Below are 20,237 nucleotides of genomic sequence, written 5' to 3'. Positions count from 1 at the left end.
TTTGCATCAAATCACTTGCAGGGATATTAATCTATCTATAATTCCAGTAATCTCTGTGTGTCTGTGTGTTTGTTTGTCTGTGACCGCTGTTTCTCGACAACCACGGGTCCGATATACTTGAAACTTGCCAGGTATATTGCTGGGGACCCGAGGATGTGCCTTTTCAAGGTTTCATATTAATCGGAGAAGTAGTTACCGAGCTATGTCCAAAAAACGATTCAACCAATCAGAGAGCAGCGAGCTATCACGTGTGCCGAACGTGGCGAACAGACTCTGCCTCGGACGGCACATTTGAGAGCGTATTCATTTATTTCACGTTGGCAAACTATGTTGGCGCTATGTTGGCGTTAAACTATGTTTTAAAACTAATTAAAACTAATTTGCGATTCATCGTAACTGCGATATGTGACCTTCCGGACAGTCAAATGAGGACGTCACTTCCGGACTTACGGATAGTCATAGTGACGACGTACTGATGCTGAACGTGGCGAGCAGACGCTGTAAGGTACGATTGATTGTAGTACATGTTTATAATAACTCTGCCGATACAGGCCCGATTAACTGCAGCGCCATCCGAGCTGCGGCGTCGAAACGATACATTCATTGTACGGTCACATCACGCACTTACGGGCACGCCCATGGGCCCATGGGCACGCCCATGCATGCATGGGCGAAGACATTTTTTTTTTGTTTTTTGGCAAGGAACGGGCACCCACGTACGGGCACGTCCTAGTAGATAATAATGAGCAAATCAATATTGTTTTGATTTGAACCTGGAATTGCAGCATCATGAACCACATTTGCCCAAATCCCAAGTCGGTCTCCTAACATGGTTGTTATTCATTTGTTGTTTGTTCATGCAATCTATTTAAATTTTATTTTGAGACGCACACTAAACATGGAGAAAAGAGCTAAAATGACACGAAACCGGATGTCACGTTGGTGCCAATGCATTTGGTAGGTGAGATTAAAATGGTATCTTTCATATAAACTTTAATTCCAAAAAATACATTTGAGCTCTATAAAAACTGCCACACGAGTGAAAATTAACCATCTGTGGTTACGTTGTTTGTTTTTTGTAGACAGTCTAGCTAGGCTTATGGTGGAGGGGGATGGAATGGTAGAAGCCATCACAATGGCAGTTGTGCAGTGGAACGTGTTGTGTGGTTGTGACATGGGGATGAACAGGGGAATTGGGAAGGAGAGTAACGACCCGCAAGTAAATGGGGAGACGTGGGGGCTTCAATGGAGATTACTAAAGATCATGTGTAGACGTGGAGGATGAACTGACTGTATTGTATATATACACAAAGAATTAAGTTAAGCACCCCTACACAACGAATTAAGGTAAGCACCCCCTAATATATATTCTTTGTGTATATGTATACATTGGCATATATTCTAAGGTATGTGAGATCAAATAATGATTGGTATGACATTAGCAATTATCCATTGATGAAATGCAGATACACAGGGTCTATGAGACGTAGGGTTGAGTCAGTGATCCGATCACGTGGGTCCTACACACGTTATTGACGCAAAGATCGCTAGAGGTCTTCTCAGAACAATGACTGTACGTTAGAAAACATCAACGTCATCCACACTGTCCGTGATGGACCTATAGCTCCATACTTAAATTGAGGTGAAAATATGCCTAAAATTCCCAAAATATTTCACCTTAAATTATTCAGAATAAAATATTGAAAACGGCATGATTGTTATGTTTTTATGTGACCATAATATCACTTCTCCAGAAAATATAGCAATATCATGGGTATATTACACTGTTTTGACGACAACAAACTTGTAATGTGCGAGGTTGTAAAAAAACGGGGGGGTGCTTAACTTAATTCTTTGTGTATACATAATTGTGCATGCCTTGCAGGTGAGAAGCCGTTTGAGTGCGTGCTGTGTGGGCAGCGTTCCCGTGACCATTCGGCGATGACGAAGCACTTACGCACGCACGGCGGTGCAAAGCCATACCGCTGCTCTCTTTGCCGAGCTTTCTACCCGAACATGGCCGCCATGCAGACTCATATGACGTCTCACGCCGCCTCAGAGCTGCCTGCAGATTGGACCATCGAGGATACTTACCTATACCGTCACCATGCCATGTGACCTTCCCCCCCCACCCACGCCAACAGCCAGTTGAAGATCAGCAATGTTGGAGGGGTGGGGGAGTGGTGGGGAAGAGTAAGGGGAGATGGGAGGGCGAAAGGGAAGTGGCAAGCCCTGCTTTGTGATTGTTTGCACTTTGCCTCACCTCCAAGTCTTGGCCCCACCAGCGAGTCACGTGACTAGAGCCCACGTGCCTGCCAGCTGCTGTACGGCCATGTGATGGAGGCATAATGATTGTGCCTGGACAAGTGCTTTTCCTTCCCTACGGCCCGACACTTGCTCACCCCTTTGTAACCACTCCATCCTCATAGCTGTCAGCTGGTTACTTGGTTAAACCCGTTTGCATAAACTGATCTTCAGTGTTGGAAAGATGGGCTCTGGAGGAATACTGAGGAAAGAGGAGTCAGTATAGGTGCATCACGTGACTTCACTCCAGCCTGTCGTCACGCGAATGCAGTTTTAAATTTTTATTCTTTCGTTTGTATACTCCTCTCCTTTGTTTCCATGCACTTAAGTCAGCTTTTTAGCCACAACTTTATTATAACAGCTTGCCCTTGGTTTCCAGTTTTAAAACGCAACCAGCCCACAAATTCGTGCCTCGCGCATTTATTACGGCCCGTCATCGTTGTCCCCGGTTTTGTCCTCGGTTTGGCCTTTTCCACGATTTCTACCTCAGTTTGTAGCTCCTCGTCACACTCATCGCGGTTGTGGTGAATGATGCCACAGCCGGCCGGTAAAGTAGTCCACTGTGTGTTAATGTAACTGCTTGTCCACTCACTCATGTATCCTTCCGAACCTGCCACTTCCTCGACCATACCCACAAGTCCTCCTCCTCTTCTTCTTCTTCTTCTCTATAATGGCTGACCTGCGCAATCATAAATAGACCTCTCCCTTAACTTTTAAAACTTGGTCGCTTTAATTTATAATTTTATCGGTAATTATAAGAGGTTATAAGCGTCTTCTTTTTTTTTCTTTTTTTTTTTCTGTGGGGAAATGGATTATGGATGTAGCTGTGTAAATAACTTTATATGCGTGCCTCGTGGCTTGCAATAACAATGATAAATAATGATTATGATAAACACGTGTTGAGTAGTCCTTTTTTGTTTGTCATAATATAGCTTCCTGCGAGCGTGAGCTGTGCAAGCGTGGACAAACGGCAATGAAGGCGGGTGGGTGGTGGAGGCGAGCAGACAGAGGTGCTGTTATTTATTTTTTCCTTTTTCTTCTTCTTCTTCTCGAGTTTAACTCGGTTATATTATGAAGTGATGGTCCTTTTCAATATGACCATGGCGGCTGCTTTGGCAAGCTCGTAACCTGTACACTCGTGCTCACCGTCACCATATTTGATTATTCGATTTCCTTGTCATAAATGTAGGCTATCCTTCCTATACAGGTCATGTTTTAACCACATGTCGGTGTCGCAGGATCATTCCAAAGTGGCATGCATGTACGGAGTCGGCCGCCTTTGTGGATTTGATCTAAATCTTAAGACCCCTGTTGAGAAACTTCTCTGATTTGGTTCTTCCCAGCCGTTTATCGGTCGATACACAAACTGCAACATTCTCATCCTTTTCTCATCTTTCCTAGACTTCCGCACGGTCGTGGATCTGTCTTTTCTTGTTCCCCCCCCCCCTCGGCATCGGTTGGTATGCTTCTTCTTCTCTTCTGTGCCCTCCAATGCACCAGTAACATGGGGGTGTTCGTTTCACGAGGACATTTCAAATTTTTTTTTTTTTTTTTTTGCACATGTAAATTTTGAATCTTTATGCACAAGCGTGAGGAATTTTTGGAAAGAAAAGATTAAGGGGACGAGAGAGGTAGCAAATTGCAAATGCCACCGTCTTGCATCCGTAGGTGAACGATCCGCCTTCGAAGTCCAGCACGTCACAAATCCAAGGACGTGCTGCATTATCGACACGGCCATCCCGTAACGGGGTTACTTGTCCATTCACAACTTGATCTTGCTCCTTGCACCAATCCCTGCGATTGGGTGTTCCAGACTTAATATATTTAAATTATTTTATTTTTATTCACCGATAGAGCAGTTCAGTTGTTTTTGATAGAAAAGTTATTTTTCACTTAAGAGAGTATTTGATACATGGTGTTCATGGTCACTCCCACTGTACCTGATTTTGGACGTGAAGCAATTGAGGGGCCTTATATTTATTATATGTGTGCGGGGGTTGAGCTAAATAGAGTGGATTATCAGAGTGGGCGAGAGAGAATGTGGGAGCAGTCGGCAGAAAAGGGATAGAAGATCGAGATAGGAAATGGGGACAAATCCCCCCCAAATTTTTTTAAAATGCAATGACTATATGGACCCACGTTTGGTTAAACATTGTTGAACGTGGCCTCAAATGGCATCATCACAGGGTAGTGCACTTATGGGCTGTCTAGTCGACGGTTCAATCGCTGACCCGACTATAAACAATCAGATTAGAGCTTTGCATGACCGTCCCTCGAACGGACGTTAAGCTGGGTGTCCTGTTTGCTATCGCTAGTTGGTGGACATCAACGATCTCACGGTGTCTTTTGTGAAGAGTAGGGGAGTTATCACTAACCCCTTTGGCCGATTCTGAAAACTTATTCCCCAAGCAGGCAGGTCGGGGCATAGCCGTGCTCTCAGCGATGCCACTCGTTGCCGCATGCTCCAAACGGCGTTGCATTTTCCCAAAACTTCATCCTCGGACACGTTCCATGAACCCAAGTCGGTCCCTAAATAGGTTCATGCTTCTGACGACTGTGATTGTGAAGCGGGTCTTTACTTTCATGTGATGACAAATCTTCCACCGAGCACCTCACCTTCCAACCCCGTAGCGTAAGGTGTGAGGAATTCACCGAACCCTCCGTGGCTTTTCTCCGTCCCCATCACGTGACTCCCGAAGGTTGAACATCACTTCCCTTATTGGTTACCGGCACCTCAACAGCAGCATGACCTTCGGTCAAAAACTCCACTTTGTGCGTTCATAATTGAATCAAGACTGACAATGTATTGGATGAACTCACTTGAATCATCAAGTCCCAATCAGGCAGGAAAACTACAAAGAAGCAGGAAGCTGCACTGGACGTTCATCTTCTCTTCAATCTCCTTTTGGTAAACCTGTGCAAGGCTTATGGTTACGAGAATAACTCAGACATATTTCATCAATCAAATCATTTTTGACTATTTTGAGAAACTATTCTTTCCTTTTAAGATTAATGCCTGACAATGGTGGATTAAAACAAATATGGCCCAACTTTGGTTGCTTTTTATTGATCAGGCAAGATGTGAATTCATTAGTCATGATGAGGACAACTGAATTGAAAATATATAGAACGCTCATACTCCGTGAAAAGTGTGGCCGCCGTGTCGCCATCTTGGTTAGCCCGACTCGCTTCGCGGATCTCTCGCGGACATATATACACATATACATACATATACACATACACATGTCTCGCGGACATATATATACACACACACACAAACATACACACATACACACACACATACATACATATTATATACACACATATACGCACACCGGTTACTTAGGATGATTATATACCTGCTACTGGAGTGAATATAATGACAAAATCATGTGGCATACAAAAACAAACATTACATGTACACACATTGTACACACAGACATGTACATTCTCCCAGCTGCTCACTCTGCCAACCATTTGGGCCTACTTAATAAAGTTGATTACATTTCATCACTTTAGTTTGCATTATTTTGATACGTAATAAAAGGACAGCTAAATTCATGTTTTCAATTTTGACCAAAAACAAATCATTGTGAAATAATTCGGACAGACTTCGCAAGTTTCATGAAAATGTCCCGAGTTCTTCACGCTCCCAAATTAACAATATTTGTTCTCGAATTTTTTTTTGTGAAAAGGAAAGGATAAAGGAAAGTTTTCTAGTAACTGCGATAGGTTTGCTATTGAAAAACGATCGCACAAAAGGTGAAAAAACGCAATCGCTTTTCGCTCTGAATTACGTGCAAACGCGTGACGGAAATCGCCATCGCCCAGCATCGCGTGCCAACCAAGATGGCGCCCGGTAGCTACCTCACCACCTGTGTGGTGTGAATGGCAATGGTCATCTATTTATATAAAGCATAAAGCAGTAAAGTATGTTTGTTTGTTTGTCCTCTTATAACTCGAGTACTACTCATCGCAGAGCAAAACCAAAGACATATACGGAATCAGTACGTCTCAGAGCAACTACAGCACACCTTAAAATTTAAATAACTTCGCGTTTTAAAATTATGACGTCATCAGCGTATTTCGGAACGTTAATTTTTAAACTTCATATTCGGAATCAGTACGTCCCAGAGAAACTTCGTAACGTTAATTTTTCAACTTCATCCGATTGACATGGGACCAACGGCATGTGACAGAGAGTGAAACATTTACTTGCCAACAATGACTTCCGACTTCCGGGTTCGGAATGCGGGACCAATGCCATTTGACAGGGAATAAAAAATAAATGCGACATTCAATTGACGACAATGACTTCCGACTTGACTCCCCCTCCCCCTCCCCCCTCCCCTCCCCTCCCCCCTCCCCCCGTCCCCCCTACCCCGTCCCCCCTCCCCCGTCCTCTCCTCCCACCTCCCACCCCCCTCCCCCTCCCCCCCCCTCCCCCTCCTCATCCCCCCCTCTTCTCCCCCTCCCCCTCACCCTCTTCTCCCCCTCCCCCTCACCCTCTTCTCCCCTCTTCCCCTCTTCTCCCCTCTCCCCCTCTTCTCCCCTCCCCCCCCTCTTCTCCCCTCCCCCCCTCTTCTCCCCTCCCCCCCGTTCCCCTCCCCTCCCCTCCCCTCTCCTCCCCCGCCCGGCAATGTCGGGTACTTCTGCTAGTTCTATATATTTTCAGTTCAGTGATGACGACGTGGGGCAGTTACTCGAAATGGCCTGTGCATTATCCTAACAGGGCCAGAACTTGGGGATCTCACTATCGGGTAAGCATGCAGATCACGATTATGAGGTTGGTCATGTGCTCAACCTTCGAGGTCTAGTCTGTGCCAGTGAGGCTTAATTCTGCTGGTCTGATATTGCCAGCAGATTTTTTTTTTTTTTGTATACAGAATCGAGGCTCGTCTAAGAGCTAAACACATTGAACATGAAAACATGCACAGACACATAAAACATGCAGTGAAGGGAGCGGGAGACAAGAGGGAGAGAGAGGGAAGTACACAAGCACAACAACAGAAGAGAACAAGGACGTCGGTAGATCTGTGGAAGGGGGAGGGCTGGGGAGGAGATAGGGGTACATGGTATAGAGCAAATGAACACTGCTAGGAATTTCAGGAATGAAGTTGAGGATTGAAAGAGGTGGGTTTGGGGTGTTTTAGCGGGGGTAGAAAAGATCGAGGTTTTGGATGGGGGAAGACGAGAGATGGTGGTGAACAGCTGTTATAAAGACCTGGAGGGAGGAGAGGGATTGAAGGGACTGAGGGAGTTTGTTCCAGAGGTGGGAGAAAAGAGGAATGAAAGAGTGAAGGTGAACAGAGACTTGATTTTGGCAGTTTCACCAGAAGAGGGTTGCAGGCAGATCTTGGGGGACAGAGCACAGACAGAGCAGGGGGAGCAAGGCCGGAGAGGAGTCGGTAGAAGACAGAAAGACCACCAACCTGCCTGCGGTGTTGTATCTTTAACCATGTGGGTCTGGCTGGGGCCATGGATGTATCAAATTATCCCATTGTCATTCAGAAAAGGGTAGGTCATTGTGTGAAGCTGTACTGATAAAGTCCCTGGTTAGCTGTGTAATTAGCACCAGCTTGTAGAATGGGGTGAGTAAGGCTAAAAGCCTGTTTCCTTGGGCAGTGGTAGGCCAAGTTTGCATATTCATTCTTTGTCTATTTGCTGGAATGTTTCTACATGTTTAGAGAATTCCGTTGTTCATTTTTGCTGCACCCTCTCGTCTCTACTGCTCAGCAGCTTCTGCCTCTCTCATTACAACCATCCATTCATGGTCCATATAGGAACCTGTTATTTAACCCTGTACAGTACTGTCATGGCAAAACCCCACTCCTCTCTGTGAACGATACAACCAACTCGTGTGTTTCCGTAGTTACCAAAACCTGAACCAGTGACCTCCTTGCTCTAAAGTTCAGCTCTGAACTCACCTGGACTCCCCCTTCCACCAATTTAGATTTTCTCGACACGTCCAAATCCATCAGTTTGACGAGCTTCACCATCCTCATCAATTTTCTACCACCATTACAATTTCTTAATACATCCAGATCATCAGCATCATCATGCACCCTGCCCTATGCAGAGCGTTAGTGCTGCTGAAGAAGTTACTGGGTTACAATCCCGGATGAGTCGCCACTCCGATTCAGGAAGTCAGGGCAGGAATTTGTTCATGGTTCTGGCAATAGCTGGCCTACTCTTCGTGAAGGGTATTTGATACATGGTGTTGTTACCCTGTGGTCTTTAACGTCCACCAACTAATACCAGGAGATGGGACACCAGTCTAACGTCCATCTGAGGGATGGTACACACATTGATGAAATTTAGCAGTAATTTGTCTCTGAATTTGTCCTGATCGCACATGTGCAGAGGAGTGAGATAATATTTTTTACTCTGTCTGCCTGGCAGTCAAACAAAATTGAAAATCATTCCAAACAGGAAACTTACTGTCGTAAAGGACACTTGTCGGTCTCCTCTATCCGTCCCTCCTCAACAATTTCTCGGACATGCATGTTCCGATTTTGTTCAAACTTGGCATAAGCACAGTACATGATGGCATACACGTGAAACTCACTCTATTTTGTGATCTGATCAAAGACGACCGACTGGTAGACTGGTGGCCTAATATAGGTGAACATTGGAGAATGCAAAGCACCTTTTTGGAACCTTCAAAAAACCTGTTTAGCATTACTTGAACAAAATAATAGGGCATTTTACATCATCTCGATCAATCAAATTTGTCGCTTGCCCCGCCCATGTCCTTATTTCTCAAGACTGTGTGGGATAAGGTGTTCTATGAATTCTCTAATTTATTTGGTAGAGATAACTATGCCTCCCTCCACAGCTGGTGCTCCTAAGTGTTTCATTAAAGGATCCCTCAAACTCAATATTTTTCCAACTGAGACTCAAGCCAAAAACGTGCTCATCTCTCTCGATCAAGTTGGTGGCCTTGCAACGTTTTTCAATGTATTCTTTTCTGCTCCATCAACATTCACCAACATTCTCATCCTCTAGATCTCTTAAATCATTTTTATGCCTCCACTGATGAAGTCGCTGCAGGCATTATGTTTTCGGGTTGTCCGTCCGTCCGTGCATCGGTGATAGTTTTTTGTGACCGCGACAACTTGAGAACGGCTGAAGGGATCCAAGTCAAACTTGGTACAGGTATGTATAATGATGTAAAGATGAACTGGTTAGATTTTGGGGTCGAGAGGTCAGAGGTCCCGTTATGTAAACAAAAATTCTATTATTGAGCGAACTTATGAACCAGTGATGGGATGGCCATTCTTGAGGATTGCACAATGATAATTTGATGCGAGCCAATGCTGCCACAAAGCATCACTCATCAAGGGCAGAGAGTGATCCACATTTTCTCCTCCACAAAAAAAGACGACATTGGAGCTTCCTCAACAAACATTTCTGCGTACATTTCACAAACTGCTCGAGCAAAGCACGCAGATGTTCAGGAAGATTGAAGTTCTGGCCAAGTTCACTGAATGTATTGCAGTGACATGATGATGCCTGTACCATATCTAGGAGCTGCTTCTTTCCTTTGGCTCTGAAACAGGTGGCCGAGTCGCATCCTGTGAACACGTGCACGCCAATGAGGGACGTGCAGACATCTTCGCTGAGGCAACGGAAGACAGAGTTCAAATCTACTGTCCTAACGGGTTTTCTGGTTAGACAGTAATATGATGGCAACATCCGTATCAAGACTGCATACCTGGATGATGGAGGGATCAGCATCGACTGCGTTTCGCACCTGCAGGGCTAGTCTCATGTCCACTTCTTCATGATCCTTTACATTGAATGAATATGAATGAATGATCGTTTTGAGGCCATTTTTCCCCACTAAAGTGGGGGTTGGCCTTGCGGGCCCCATGACAATCATGGTTCCCTGTTTGAGGCAATGTTTTTATGGCCGGATGCCCTTCCTGACGCCAACCCTTGGTCACGCTCTTACAATGCGCAGGGATACTGTGTACCTATTCTAAATCGGGGTACACATCGTGGTCATTCATCCCAGCAAGCTGGTACTCAATTTGCCGACCTTGGAAGGATGACAGGCTGAGTCAACCCCCCTGGCATTAATTCAGCGATCGACCGGGATTCGAGCCCAGGATCCTAGGATCCCAAGCCGGCACCCTAACCGCTAAGCCAACACGAGGCTATTACATTATAATATAATATAATATTTTATGAACAGTTGTTACTGTATAATAAATTTTAAAAAACGAGATATGTGTGTTAGTATATGTATACAGTGTGTTCAGAACGTTTTCATGACCCTTGACCTTTTTCAGATTTTGTTGTATTGCAGCCTGAATTAAAAATGGATTTTTTGCACTGATCAACACATAATACACCATAATGTCAGTGGTTTGTTTTTTTTAATCGAAATTTTTACAAATTAATTAAAAATGAAAAGCTGAAATGTTTTGTCAAGTATTCAGCCCCTTTCTGAGGACAATCCAAATTGAGGTCTTGTCAAGTATTCAGCCCCTTTCTGAGGACAATCCAAACTGAGGTCTTGTCAAGTATTCAGCCCCTTGCTGAGGACGATCTAAACTGAGGTCTTGTCAAGTATTCAGCCCCTTTCTGAGGACAATCTAAACTGAGGTCTTGTCAAGTATTCAGCCCCTTTCTGAGGACAATCCAAACAGGTCTTGTCAAGTATTCAGCCCCTTTCTGAGGACAATCCAAACTGAGGTCTTGTCAAGTATTCAGCCCCTTTCTGAGGACAATCTAAACTGAGGTCTTGTCAAGTATTCAGCCCCTTTCTGAGGACAATCCAAACTGAGGTCTTGTCAAGTATTCAGCCCCTTTCTGAGGACAATCCAAACTGTGGTCTTGTCAAGTATTCAGCCCCTTTCCTCGGACAATCCAAACTGAGGTCTTGTCAAGTATTCAGCCCCTTTCCTCGGACAATCCAAACTGAGGTCTTGTCAAGTATTCAGGCCCTTTCCTAGGACAATCCAAACTGTGGTCTTATCAAGTATTCAGCCCCTTTCCTCAGACAATCCAAACTGAGGTCTTGTCAAGTATTCAGGCCCTTTCCTAGGACAATCCAAACTGTGGTCTTGTCAAGTATTCAGCCGCTTTCTGAGGACAATCCAAACTGTGGTCTTATCAAGTATTCAGGCCCTTTCCTAGGACAATCCAAACTGTGGTCTTGTCAAGTATTCAGCCCCTTTCTGAGGACAATCCAAACTGTGGTCTTATCAAGTATTCAGCCCCTTTCCTCGGACAATCCAAACTGAGGTCTTGTCAAGTATTCAGGCCCTTTCCTAGGACAATCCAAACTGTGGTCTTGTCAAGTATTCAGCCGCTTTCTGAGGACAATCCAAACTGTGGTCTTATCAAGTATTCAGCCCCTTTCCTCGGACAATCCAAACTGTGGTCTTGTCAAGTATTCAGCCCCTTTCCTCGGACAATCCAAACTGTGGTCTTGTCAAGTATTCAGCCCCTTTCTGAGGACGATCCAAACTGAGGTCTTGTCAAGTATTCAGCCGCTTTCTGAGGACAATCCAAACTGTGGTCTTATCAAGTATTCAGCCCCTTTCCTCGGACAATCCAAACTGTGGTCTTGTCAAGTATTCAGCCCCTTTCTGAGGACGATCCAAACTGAGGTCTTGTCAAGTATTCAGCCGCTTTCTGAGGACAATCCAAACTGTGGTCTTGTCAAGTATTCAGCCCCTTTCTGAGGATGATCCAAACTGTGGTCTTGTCAAGTATTCAGCCCCTTTCTGAGGACAATCCAAACTGTGGTCTTATCAAGTATTCAGCCCCTTTCCTCGGACAATCCAAACTGAGGTCTTGTCAAGTATTCAGGCCCTTTCCTAGGACAATCCAAACTGTGGTCTTGTCAAGTATTCAGCCGCTTTCTGAGGACAATCCAAACTGTGGTCTTATCAAGTATTCAGCCCCTTTCTGAGGACGATCCAAACTGAGGTCTTATCAAGTATTCAGCCCCTTTCTGAGGACAATCCAAACTGAGGTCTTGTCAAGTATTCAGCCCCTTTCTGAGGACGATCCAAACTGAGGTCTTGTCAAGTATTCAGCCCCTTTCTGAGGACAATCCAAACTGAGGTCTTGTCAAGTATTCAGCCTCTTTCTGAGGACAATCCAAATGAGGTCTTGTCAAGTATTCAGCCCCTTTCTGAGGACAATCCAAACTGAGGTCTTGTCAAGTATTCAGCCGCTTTCTGAGGACAATCCAAACTGTGGTCTTGGCAAGTATTCAGCCCCTTTCTGAGGATGATCCAAACTGTGGTCTTGTCAAGTATTCAGCCCCTTTCTGAGTGATCCAAACTGAGGTCTTGTCAAGTATTCAGCCCCTTTCCTAGGACAATCCAAATTGAGGTCAGGTGCATCCAATGGCCTTTGATCATATTTGAGATGTCTACAACTTGATTAGAGTCCACCTGTAGCAAATTCAATTGATTGGAGAAGATTTATAAAGAAAAACACCTTTCTATTTAAGGTCCCACAGTTGACAGTGCATATCAGAGCAAAAACTCCATTATGAGGTCCAAGGAAATGTCCGTAGAACTCCGAGATAGAATTGAGAGGAGGCAAAGATCTGGGGAAGGGTATAAAACAATTTCTAGAGTGTTGAAAGTTCCCAAGAGCACAGTGAGCTCCTTCATTAGGAAATGGAAGTATGGAACTACCCAGACTCTTCGTAGAGCTGTTCGTCTGACCAAATTCAGCAACTGGACAAGAAGGACCTTGGTCAGGGAGGTGAACAAGAACGCAGTGACCACTCTGACAGAACTACAGAGTTCCTTGGCTGAGATGGGAGAACCTGCCGGAAGGACAAGTCTCAGCAGCACTTCACAAATCTCGGCTTCATGGGAGAGTGGCCAGACGGAAGCCACTCCTGAGAAAACGGTACATGACAGCACACCTGGAGTTTGCAAAAAGGCACGTGAAAAACTCAGAGCATGAGGCTAAAGATTCTGTGGTTTGATGAGACCAAAATAAGTTTTTGGCCTGAATGCAAAGCACTATGTCTAGCGGAAACCGAGCAGGCTCATCACCCCTCTAACCCCATCCCTACTGTGAAGCACGGTTGTGGCAGCAACAAGCTATGTGGATGATTTCCAGCATCAGGGAATGGAAGACTTGTAAGGATAAAAGGAACAATGAATGGAGCCAAATCATTGTGGAGGACCTATTTCAGAGTGCAAAATACCTTAGACTACAGCGAAGATTTCAATTCCAACAGGACAATGACCCCAAGCATACAGCCAAAGCAACACTGGAATGGTTTCAAAACAATAATGTGAAAGTCCTTGAGTGGCCCAGCCAAAGCGCAGACTTGAATTCCATTGAGAATCTGTGGAAAGACTTGAAGATTGCTGTTTACCGACACTCCCCGTCCAAGTTGTCAGAGGTTGAATAAATATGAAAGGAAGAATGGGAGAAACTCCCCAAATCCAAATGTGCAAAGTTACAGACATACCCAAGAAGACTCGAAACTGTAATCGCTGCCAAAGCCTCTCTATGAAGTATTGACTCAGGGGGTTCAATACTTATTTAAATTCGAAATTTCTGTATTTCATTTAAAATTGCTTTGTAAAAAATTCTATTTAAAAAATTCCACTTTGACATGGGGTATTATTTGTAGATCGGTGAAAAAAACAAACTTTTAATCCATCTTAAATTGAGGCTGTAACAACAAAATGTGAAAAAAGTCCATCCTTTCTGAAGGGTGTGTGTGTGTGTGTGTGTGTGTGTGTGTGTGGTTTTCTTTGGGGGGGTCTATCTGGCTTCCTCCTGGAGACTACAATGCAGTTATTGGTCTTTCATTTGATAATTGTCATGTGTGTGTGTGTGTGTAATATATATATATATATATATATATATATCAATAAATATAATATATAATTTCAAAACACACCTGGTGTGCCTCACTGACCGGGTCCTCAGTCGAAGTCCTCAGCATCATCCCGTTTCGGCCCTTCAACCTCCATATGGTCAGCTAAGGTGGGCCAGCAGAGGCACATACGCCTCCACATGCAGCAGCTACACCTGGATGTGTACATACCCCCACCCCCAGCCAGTGCGAACACAGACTACAACAACAAAATCGCCTCCACTCCCAGAATCCACAGCACCAAACAAGTGAACATGGTGCAGCACTCAAACACCCACCTTTATAACCTTTACCACTCACCAACAAAACACAGACCAGATCACATACACACAAAATGCACACACGTGCACACACACACACACACACACACACACACACACACACACACACACACACACACACACACACACACACACACACACACACACACATCTCCCTTTACAACATACAAAAACACGTACACAACCAACCAAGTAGCCTCAACATACACTACTCACTAAGTTAGGGATATTGTCAGGTGCTTCGGTGTGGTTGATTTTGTGTATTAATTATGTTGAAAAAAGTTGTTGGTCCTAATTCTATGGTTATTAATGAGTGAAAAAACAGCATTCTTGATTTCAATACCATAACCCTAACCCCTATAAAATATATAAACTCACTCCCACAATATCCCTAACTTATTGTGAGTAGTGCACACTGCTGCTCAAACCACCATTCACACCTCTCCATTTCTCTTCCGTGCTCAGTCACTACCCCTTTTGGCTGAAATGAACCACCACCCACACCCTCAACCTACACCATTCGACGTGCCTCCATAAACTTCCTCCATATCCAAAATGAGCCTTTCAAGGCAACCTGGGCCACTTTGTCACACATCCTCCTTCTTTCTGTCCCACACACTCCCAGCCGAGCAAGAAATGCAGAAAAGGAATTGCCAATATACCCTCTGCACCCCACCTCAAATGGCTGACAAGAAACTCGCCAACCCTTCTCCCGACACTCTGCCTCCAGCTCACTATACTTTCCTCTCGTGCACCTCCTCCATGTTCTCTTCCCAAGGTACAGACAATTCCCCTAAGATGACCTGTCTTGTTGCACCTGACCAAATGACAGTCAGGCCACAACCTTGTCACACAGATCTCCTCTGGGAATACCAATTGTGGCTGTAGGTCTGCCACCACCTGCCAATCACAAGCATCTGACAGCCCTCTTGCTTTCCACCTCCTCCTCTTTCCACCTCTTACCACTTGGCCCTCTTTGACAAACAACACCTCTCCCCCATTCGTCTCCTTCTCCACTCTTCTCTCTCTCTCGATCTCAGCACCTCTTGTTGCACCATCTGCACCACCACCGCCAGCACCTGATCATGTCACCACTTGTATCTTCCTGCTGTCAATGCTACTGAGCATGCACTCAGTACATGCTGCACCGTCCCCAAACCTCCACACAAAGAACATCTCTCCTCCTGCAACAACCCCCACAATCTCAAGTTTACTGGTGACGGAAGCACATCATCTGTTTCCCGCAACAGGAAACTCAACAATATCGGCTCCATCCTCCAAATCTCTTGCCACTTCAATGTCCTCACTCGCAGACTTTCCCACCGCATCCAAGCACCTTGCTGTGCCTGTCTGACTGCTTTCACATATCTTCCCTACTCCTCCTTTCTTCTCACCTCCCTCTCAACCATCTTCCTCCTCTCTTTCACACATGCCTTTCCCCATCACTCATGCTTCATCCACCCCAAGCCATGCTTCCCATGCTGTACCATCCCCATGACCTCCTCCTGTTGCAACCGCTCCTCCATCTCATCCACCTCTGCTCTTGCATTCCACTTCCGACTTCCCTTCTTCTCTGGGAGAGCATTCTTTACCACTGAATCACTCGAATTCTGCAACATCATGAACTCCCGCACCCTCACCACCTTAAACTCCTCGGTTAATGATGTCAAGGGAAACCGGAGTTTTCCCCCCTGACCACAAAAGGCAATGTTCGTCAAACAGCGTGGCACTCCCAACCACCTCCTCACAAACCCGCTCACCACAACCTCCATCCTCTACATGCCCAATTGCAATATCATACATCATCAATGGCCACAATACTCGTGGCATCAATCCAAACTTCAAACACCATACCTTCAACTTACCTGGCAAACCACATCCATCAATCCTCTTCAAACCTCTCAAAAGCTTGTTCGTCACCTCCTCCACTCTTCCCACATCATTCAACTCCACTGTATACCATCTTCCCAAACTCTTCACAGGGGCCGCTACCAATGATGGAACCACCTCCCCTCCCAACTCAAACATGTGCATGTTATCCACCACTCCTCATCTCACGACCACACTCCTCGACTTTCTAGCCCACCGCATCAACCTTTCCAGTCGTCCCAGTACCTCAACTGCTGCATCAGCAGACTGTTGGACAACTGTCAGGTCATCCATGATGCTAACATCGCTGCAAGCTCTTAAATTCATTATCTCTGCAACCGCTTGAGATATTGATACAACTTTCAACATAGGAGCGAGCACGCACACACACACACACACACACACACACACACACACACACACACACACACATAACAGAAGGAGAAGACAAGAGAAAGTTTAATCTCAAACCAGCAACTGCTCAGTTGATTGATCTCATGACCACTACTGCATAATAGGTACGATATAATTTTTTAGGACGATAACAAGCAGGAGTTAATGACCATGACTATCATGAAGACACAGTTCCTGGTTGTTATTCACTGGTCATAAAATACATACATCCATTGAGATCACAATGCCCTCAAGACAGTGCGAGCGGGAAACGAGATTAACTGCCACATGCTATATGGCTGCCAGACAGGAAAAAAAAAAAAAGGAATTCTTCATGGGTAGATGCTCCTATGTTGAAAGTTGAATCAATATCTCAGGCGGTTGCAGAGAAAATTAATTTAAAAGCGAATAAAGATGAAAAAGTGAGGGCAGGAAAAGGAAAATCCGTACAAAGAATTGGGTCACCTTGCACTATGTTGATGTTAGCAAATCCGCCTTGCATTGACGTCGATGTTAGCAAACCTTTTCCCCCATCGGTAGTGTCGATCATATATTTGAAGATTTGCATCAATCAGTTAAGTGGTTTCAGTGAAGATGATTTAAAAAACTTTTCTTTTTTATACACAAGGTCTAGGCTCGTGTAAGAGCTAAGACACAGAACAGATCAGAACTTTGATCTTTGGACAGATGGGACATGGAACTTTGATCCAATATGGCTGCCAAACCATGTGACCTATGATGTCATACTTGTCAAATTACCTTCTCATGGCTCGTTGATCATATATAAATTTTCGTATCAATCTTTCAAGCAGATAAGGATAAGGATTTTGATTCATCCAATTATGGCTGCTGCACCACTTCATCTATGATGTCATCTGCAATATGAAACTTTATTCCCCATGGGGAGTTGATATGTCAAGTATCAATTTTTTTCATTGAGCAGTTTCAAAGAAGAAGATTGCCAGTTTTCCCTTTAATCCAATTTGGCTGCCATAGCACATGACATATCATGCCCCCACCCAAAGGTTTCCATTGACAGCAAATTGTCCATTTCATCAAGATTAAAATTGACGATCTTGATCAAAGCTCGGGTCAATAGGATGAAAAGTGACGATTTTTCAGTTGAAAAATGATTTTGGAAGTTTGACCTTGAGTTGACCTTTGACCTTAAAAATAGTTGGTTTCTGAATTCAGTGAGGTAATATGCAAATGCTGTTCAATTTTCAAGTTGATCGGATGAAAATTGACTGTTTTTCAGATGAAAATTGATGATTTTGAAAGTTTGACCTTGAGTTGACCTTTGACCTAAAAATAGTTGGTTTTCCTATTGAGTGACTCGATATGAAAATGCTGTTCAATTTTCAAGTCAGACTAAAAATGGAGATTTTAGAAATTTGACTTCAATGACCTTTGACCTCAAAATCAAGAGGTTTCTCAATTTTGACGACCTCTAAAACTTGAAGTTTCGTGACGATCACTTTAGAATTGTGACCTGTGGTGACAAACAAAAACAAGAAGACGTCATGCAGAGCACGATACTTGCAAAATCCACCCCCCCCAAGACCTGATGACCCCCCCCCCCTCCCCCAAAAAAAATTCCATTGATACAGCAAATTGTCCATTTCATCAAGATTAAAATTGACAATCTTGATCAAAGCTCGGGTCAACAGGAAGAAAAGTGACGATTTTTCAGAGGAAAAATGATTTTGGAAGGTTGACCTCGAGTGACCTTTTGACCTCAAAAATAGTGACTCAAAATAGTTTCCCTATTTAGTGACTCAATGTGCAAATGCTGTTCAATTTTGAAGTCAATCGGATGAAAATTGAGGATTTTAGATATTTGGCCTATGTTGACCTTTTGGCCTATGTTGACCTCAAAAATATTTGGTGGTTGAATTCAGTGACCAGATATGCAAATCCTCTTCAAATTTCCAGTCAATTCGATGAAAATTGAGGATTTTAGAAATTTAGCAAAGTTGGTGACCTTTGGCCTATGTTGACCTTTTGACCCCAAAAACAATAGGCTTCTTGCTTATGACCAACTCTACCATTTGGTGACGTTTCGTGAAGATCGGTTGAAAATTGTGAACTGTAGGCCGGTGACAAACAAACAGACAGACAGAACCACAAACGCAACCGACCAATATACTTGAAAAATCTTCGATTTTGCAAGTAATAAACAGCCCCGTGAGGGAATGATGGTTTTTCCTCACGGTTTCTGAAAAGATTTTTGAAATAAATTACCTGAATTTTATAGGGTGCAAGGAGCACAACTTCATGAGACCTTACTGTTCTGATGTATTGTACCAAATTTGGTCCATAATCAGTCATGTAGTTTTGTAAGGAAAATATGTTTTAGTCAATTTAGTGTGAGGGGAGGGATCCCGTGGCCCCCTTTCCAGGGAAGATACGGCCATGGGTAGCACAACTTAAGGTTAGGGCAGGGTCACGATGCCCCTGGCTACTTATAGTGGCTTCCACTGCATCCAGTTGTCGATTTCTGAGATTTTTGAATGAAATACCAATATTTAGGGCAAAACCCCCCTTTTGCCACCTTTAAATGGGCGAATCCAGATGGGGAGCACAACCCCATGAGACCTTGCTGTCCTGATAAATCGTACCAAATTTGGTCCATATTGGTCAGGTAGTTTGAGATGTTTTAGTCAAATGTTAATGGACACACATATGGATAGACACCGGGACACACTCTGAGGTTATTTTGGAGAAATACTCAAACATAATTTAATTATCCATGGGTAGTTGCAACAAATGTTGGAAGTTTCGCACCGATCGGTCAATTGGTTTGCAAGATGAGACGGATATTAAAAGGAATAGAAGTGGAAAAAGTGCAAAACGGCATGCAGGGGGGGGGGGGGGGTACAATAATAATAAGCGTTACGCCTAGGTCCCCCTTCGGTGAAGTGATGCGAGTTGACAAAGTGGAAGACGCAAGGCGGCCATCTTGGATTTTGACGTGGCGACCCAATTTTCAATAGCGTTCTCCCTTATGCGTTGATACGCCCACACACCAGATTAGAAGTTAGTAGTTCGTTTATTTTTCAGGATATTTCGCTCACAAGGTTCAGACATACATGTCGGCGGCCATCTTGGATTTTGACGTGGCGACCCAATTTTCAATAGGGTTCTTCCTTATGCCTAGATACACCCACACACCAGATTAGACGTTGGTACTTCGCTTATTTTTCAAGATATTCCACTCAAGGGTCAGACATACATGGCGGCGGCCATATTGGATTTTGACGTGGCGACCCAATTTTCAATAGCGTTCTTCCTTATGCCCAGGTACACCCACACACCAGATTTGAAGTTGGTACTTCGCTTATTTTTCAAGATATTCCACTCACAAGGTTCAGCCATACATGGCATCAGACATACATGGCGGCGGCCATCTTGGATTTTGACGTGGGTTGCACCCACACCAAATTAGAATTCGGTCCTTCGCTTACGCACGCACCCATGCATGGACGGACGGACGGACAAACCATAGTCCCCCT

The 20,237-nt window shown here is 44.3% G+C and overlaps 1 protein-coding gene across 2 annotated transcripts in view; it reads left to right on the top strand.

The window, feature by feature from the left end:
• Nucleotides 1–5,354, top strand: part of LOC137432984 (uncharacterized) — a 102,297-nt gene extending 96,943 nt beyond the window's left edge. For both annotated transcript variants that reach the window (XM_068125355.2, XM_068125360.2), the window contains one exon: nt 1,886–5,354. In XM_068125355.2, the coding sequence (XP_067981456.1) occupies nt 1,886–2,118 (233 nt within the window). In that variant the 3' untranslated portion in view covers nt 2,119–5,354. The remainder of the gene's footprint in view (nt 1–1,885) is intronic.
• The last annotated feature ends 14,883 nt before the right edge of the window (nt 5,355–20,237 follow it).

This window comes from Myxine glutinosa, chromosome 1, assembly GCF_964187855.1.
Source record: "Myxine glutinosa chromosome 1, kmMyxGlut1.1, whole genome shotgun sequence".
Taxonomy (NCBI): domain Eukaryota; kingdom Metazoa; phylum Chordata; class Myxini; order Myxiniformes; family Myxinidae; genus Myxine; species Myxine glutinosa.
The sequence above is the reverse complement of the archived record's forward strand: the minus strand, read 5'-3'. Positions and strand labels throughout refer to the sequence as shown.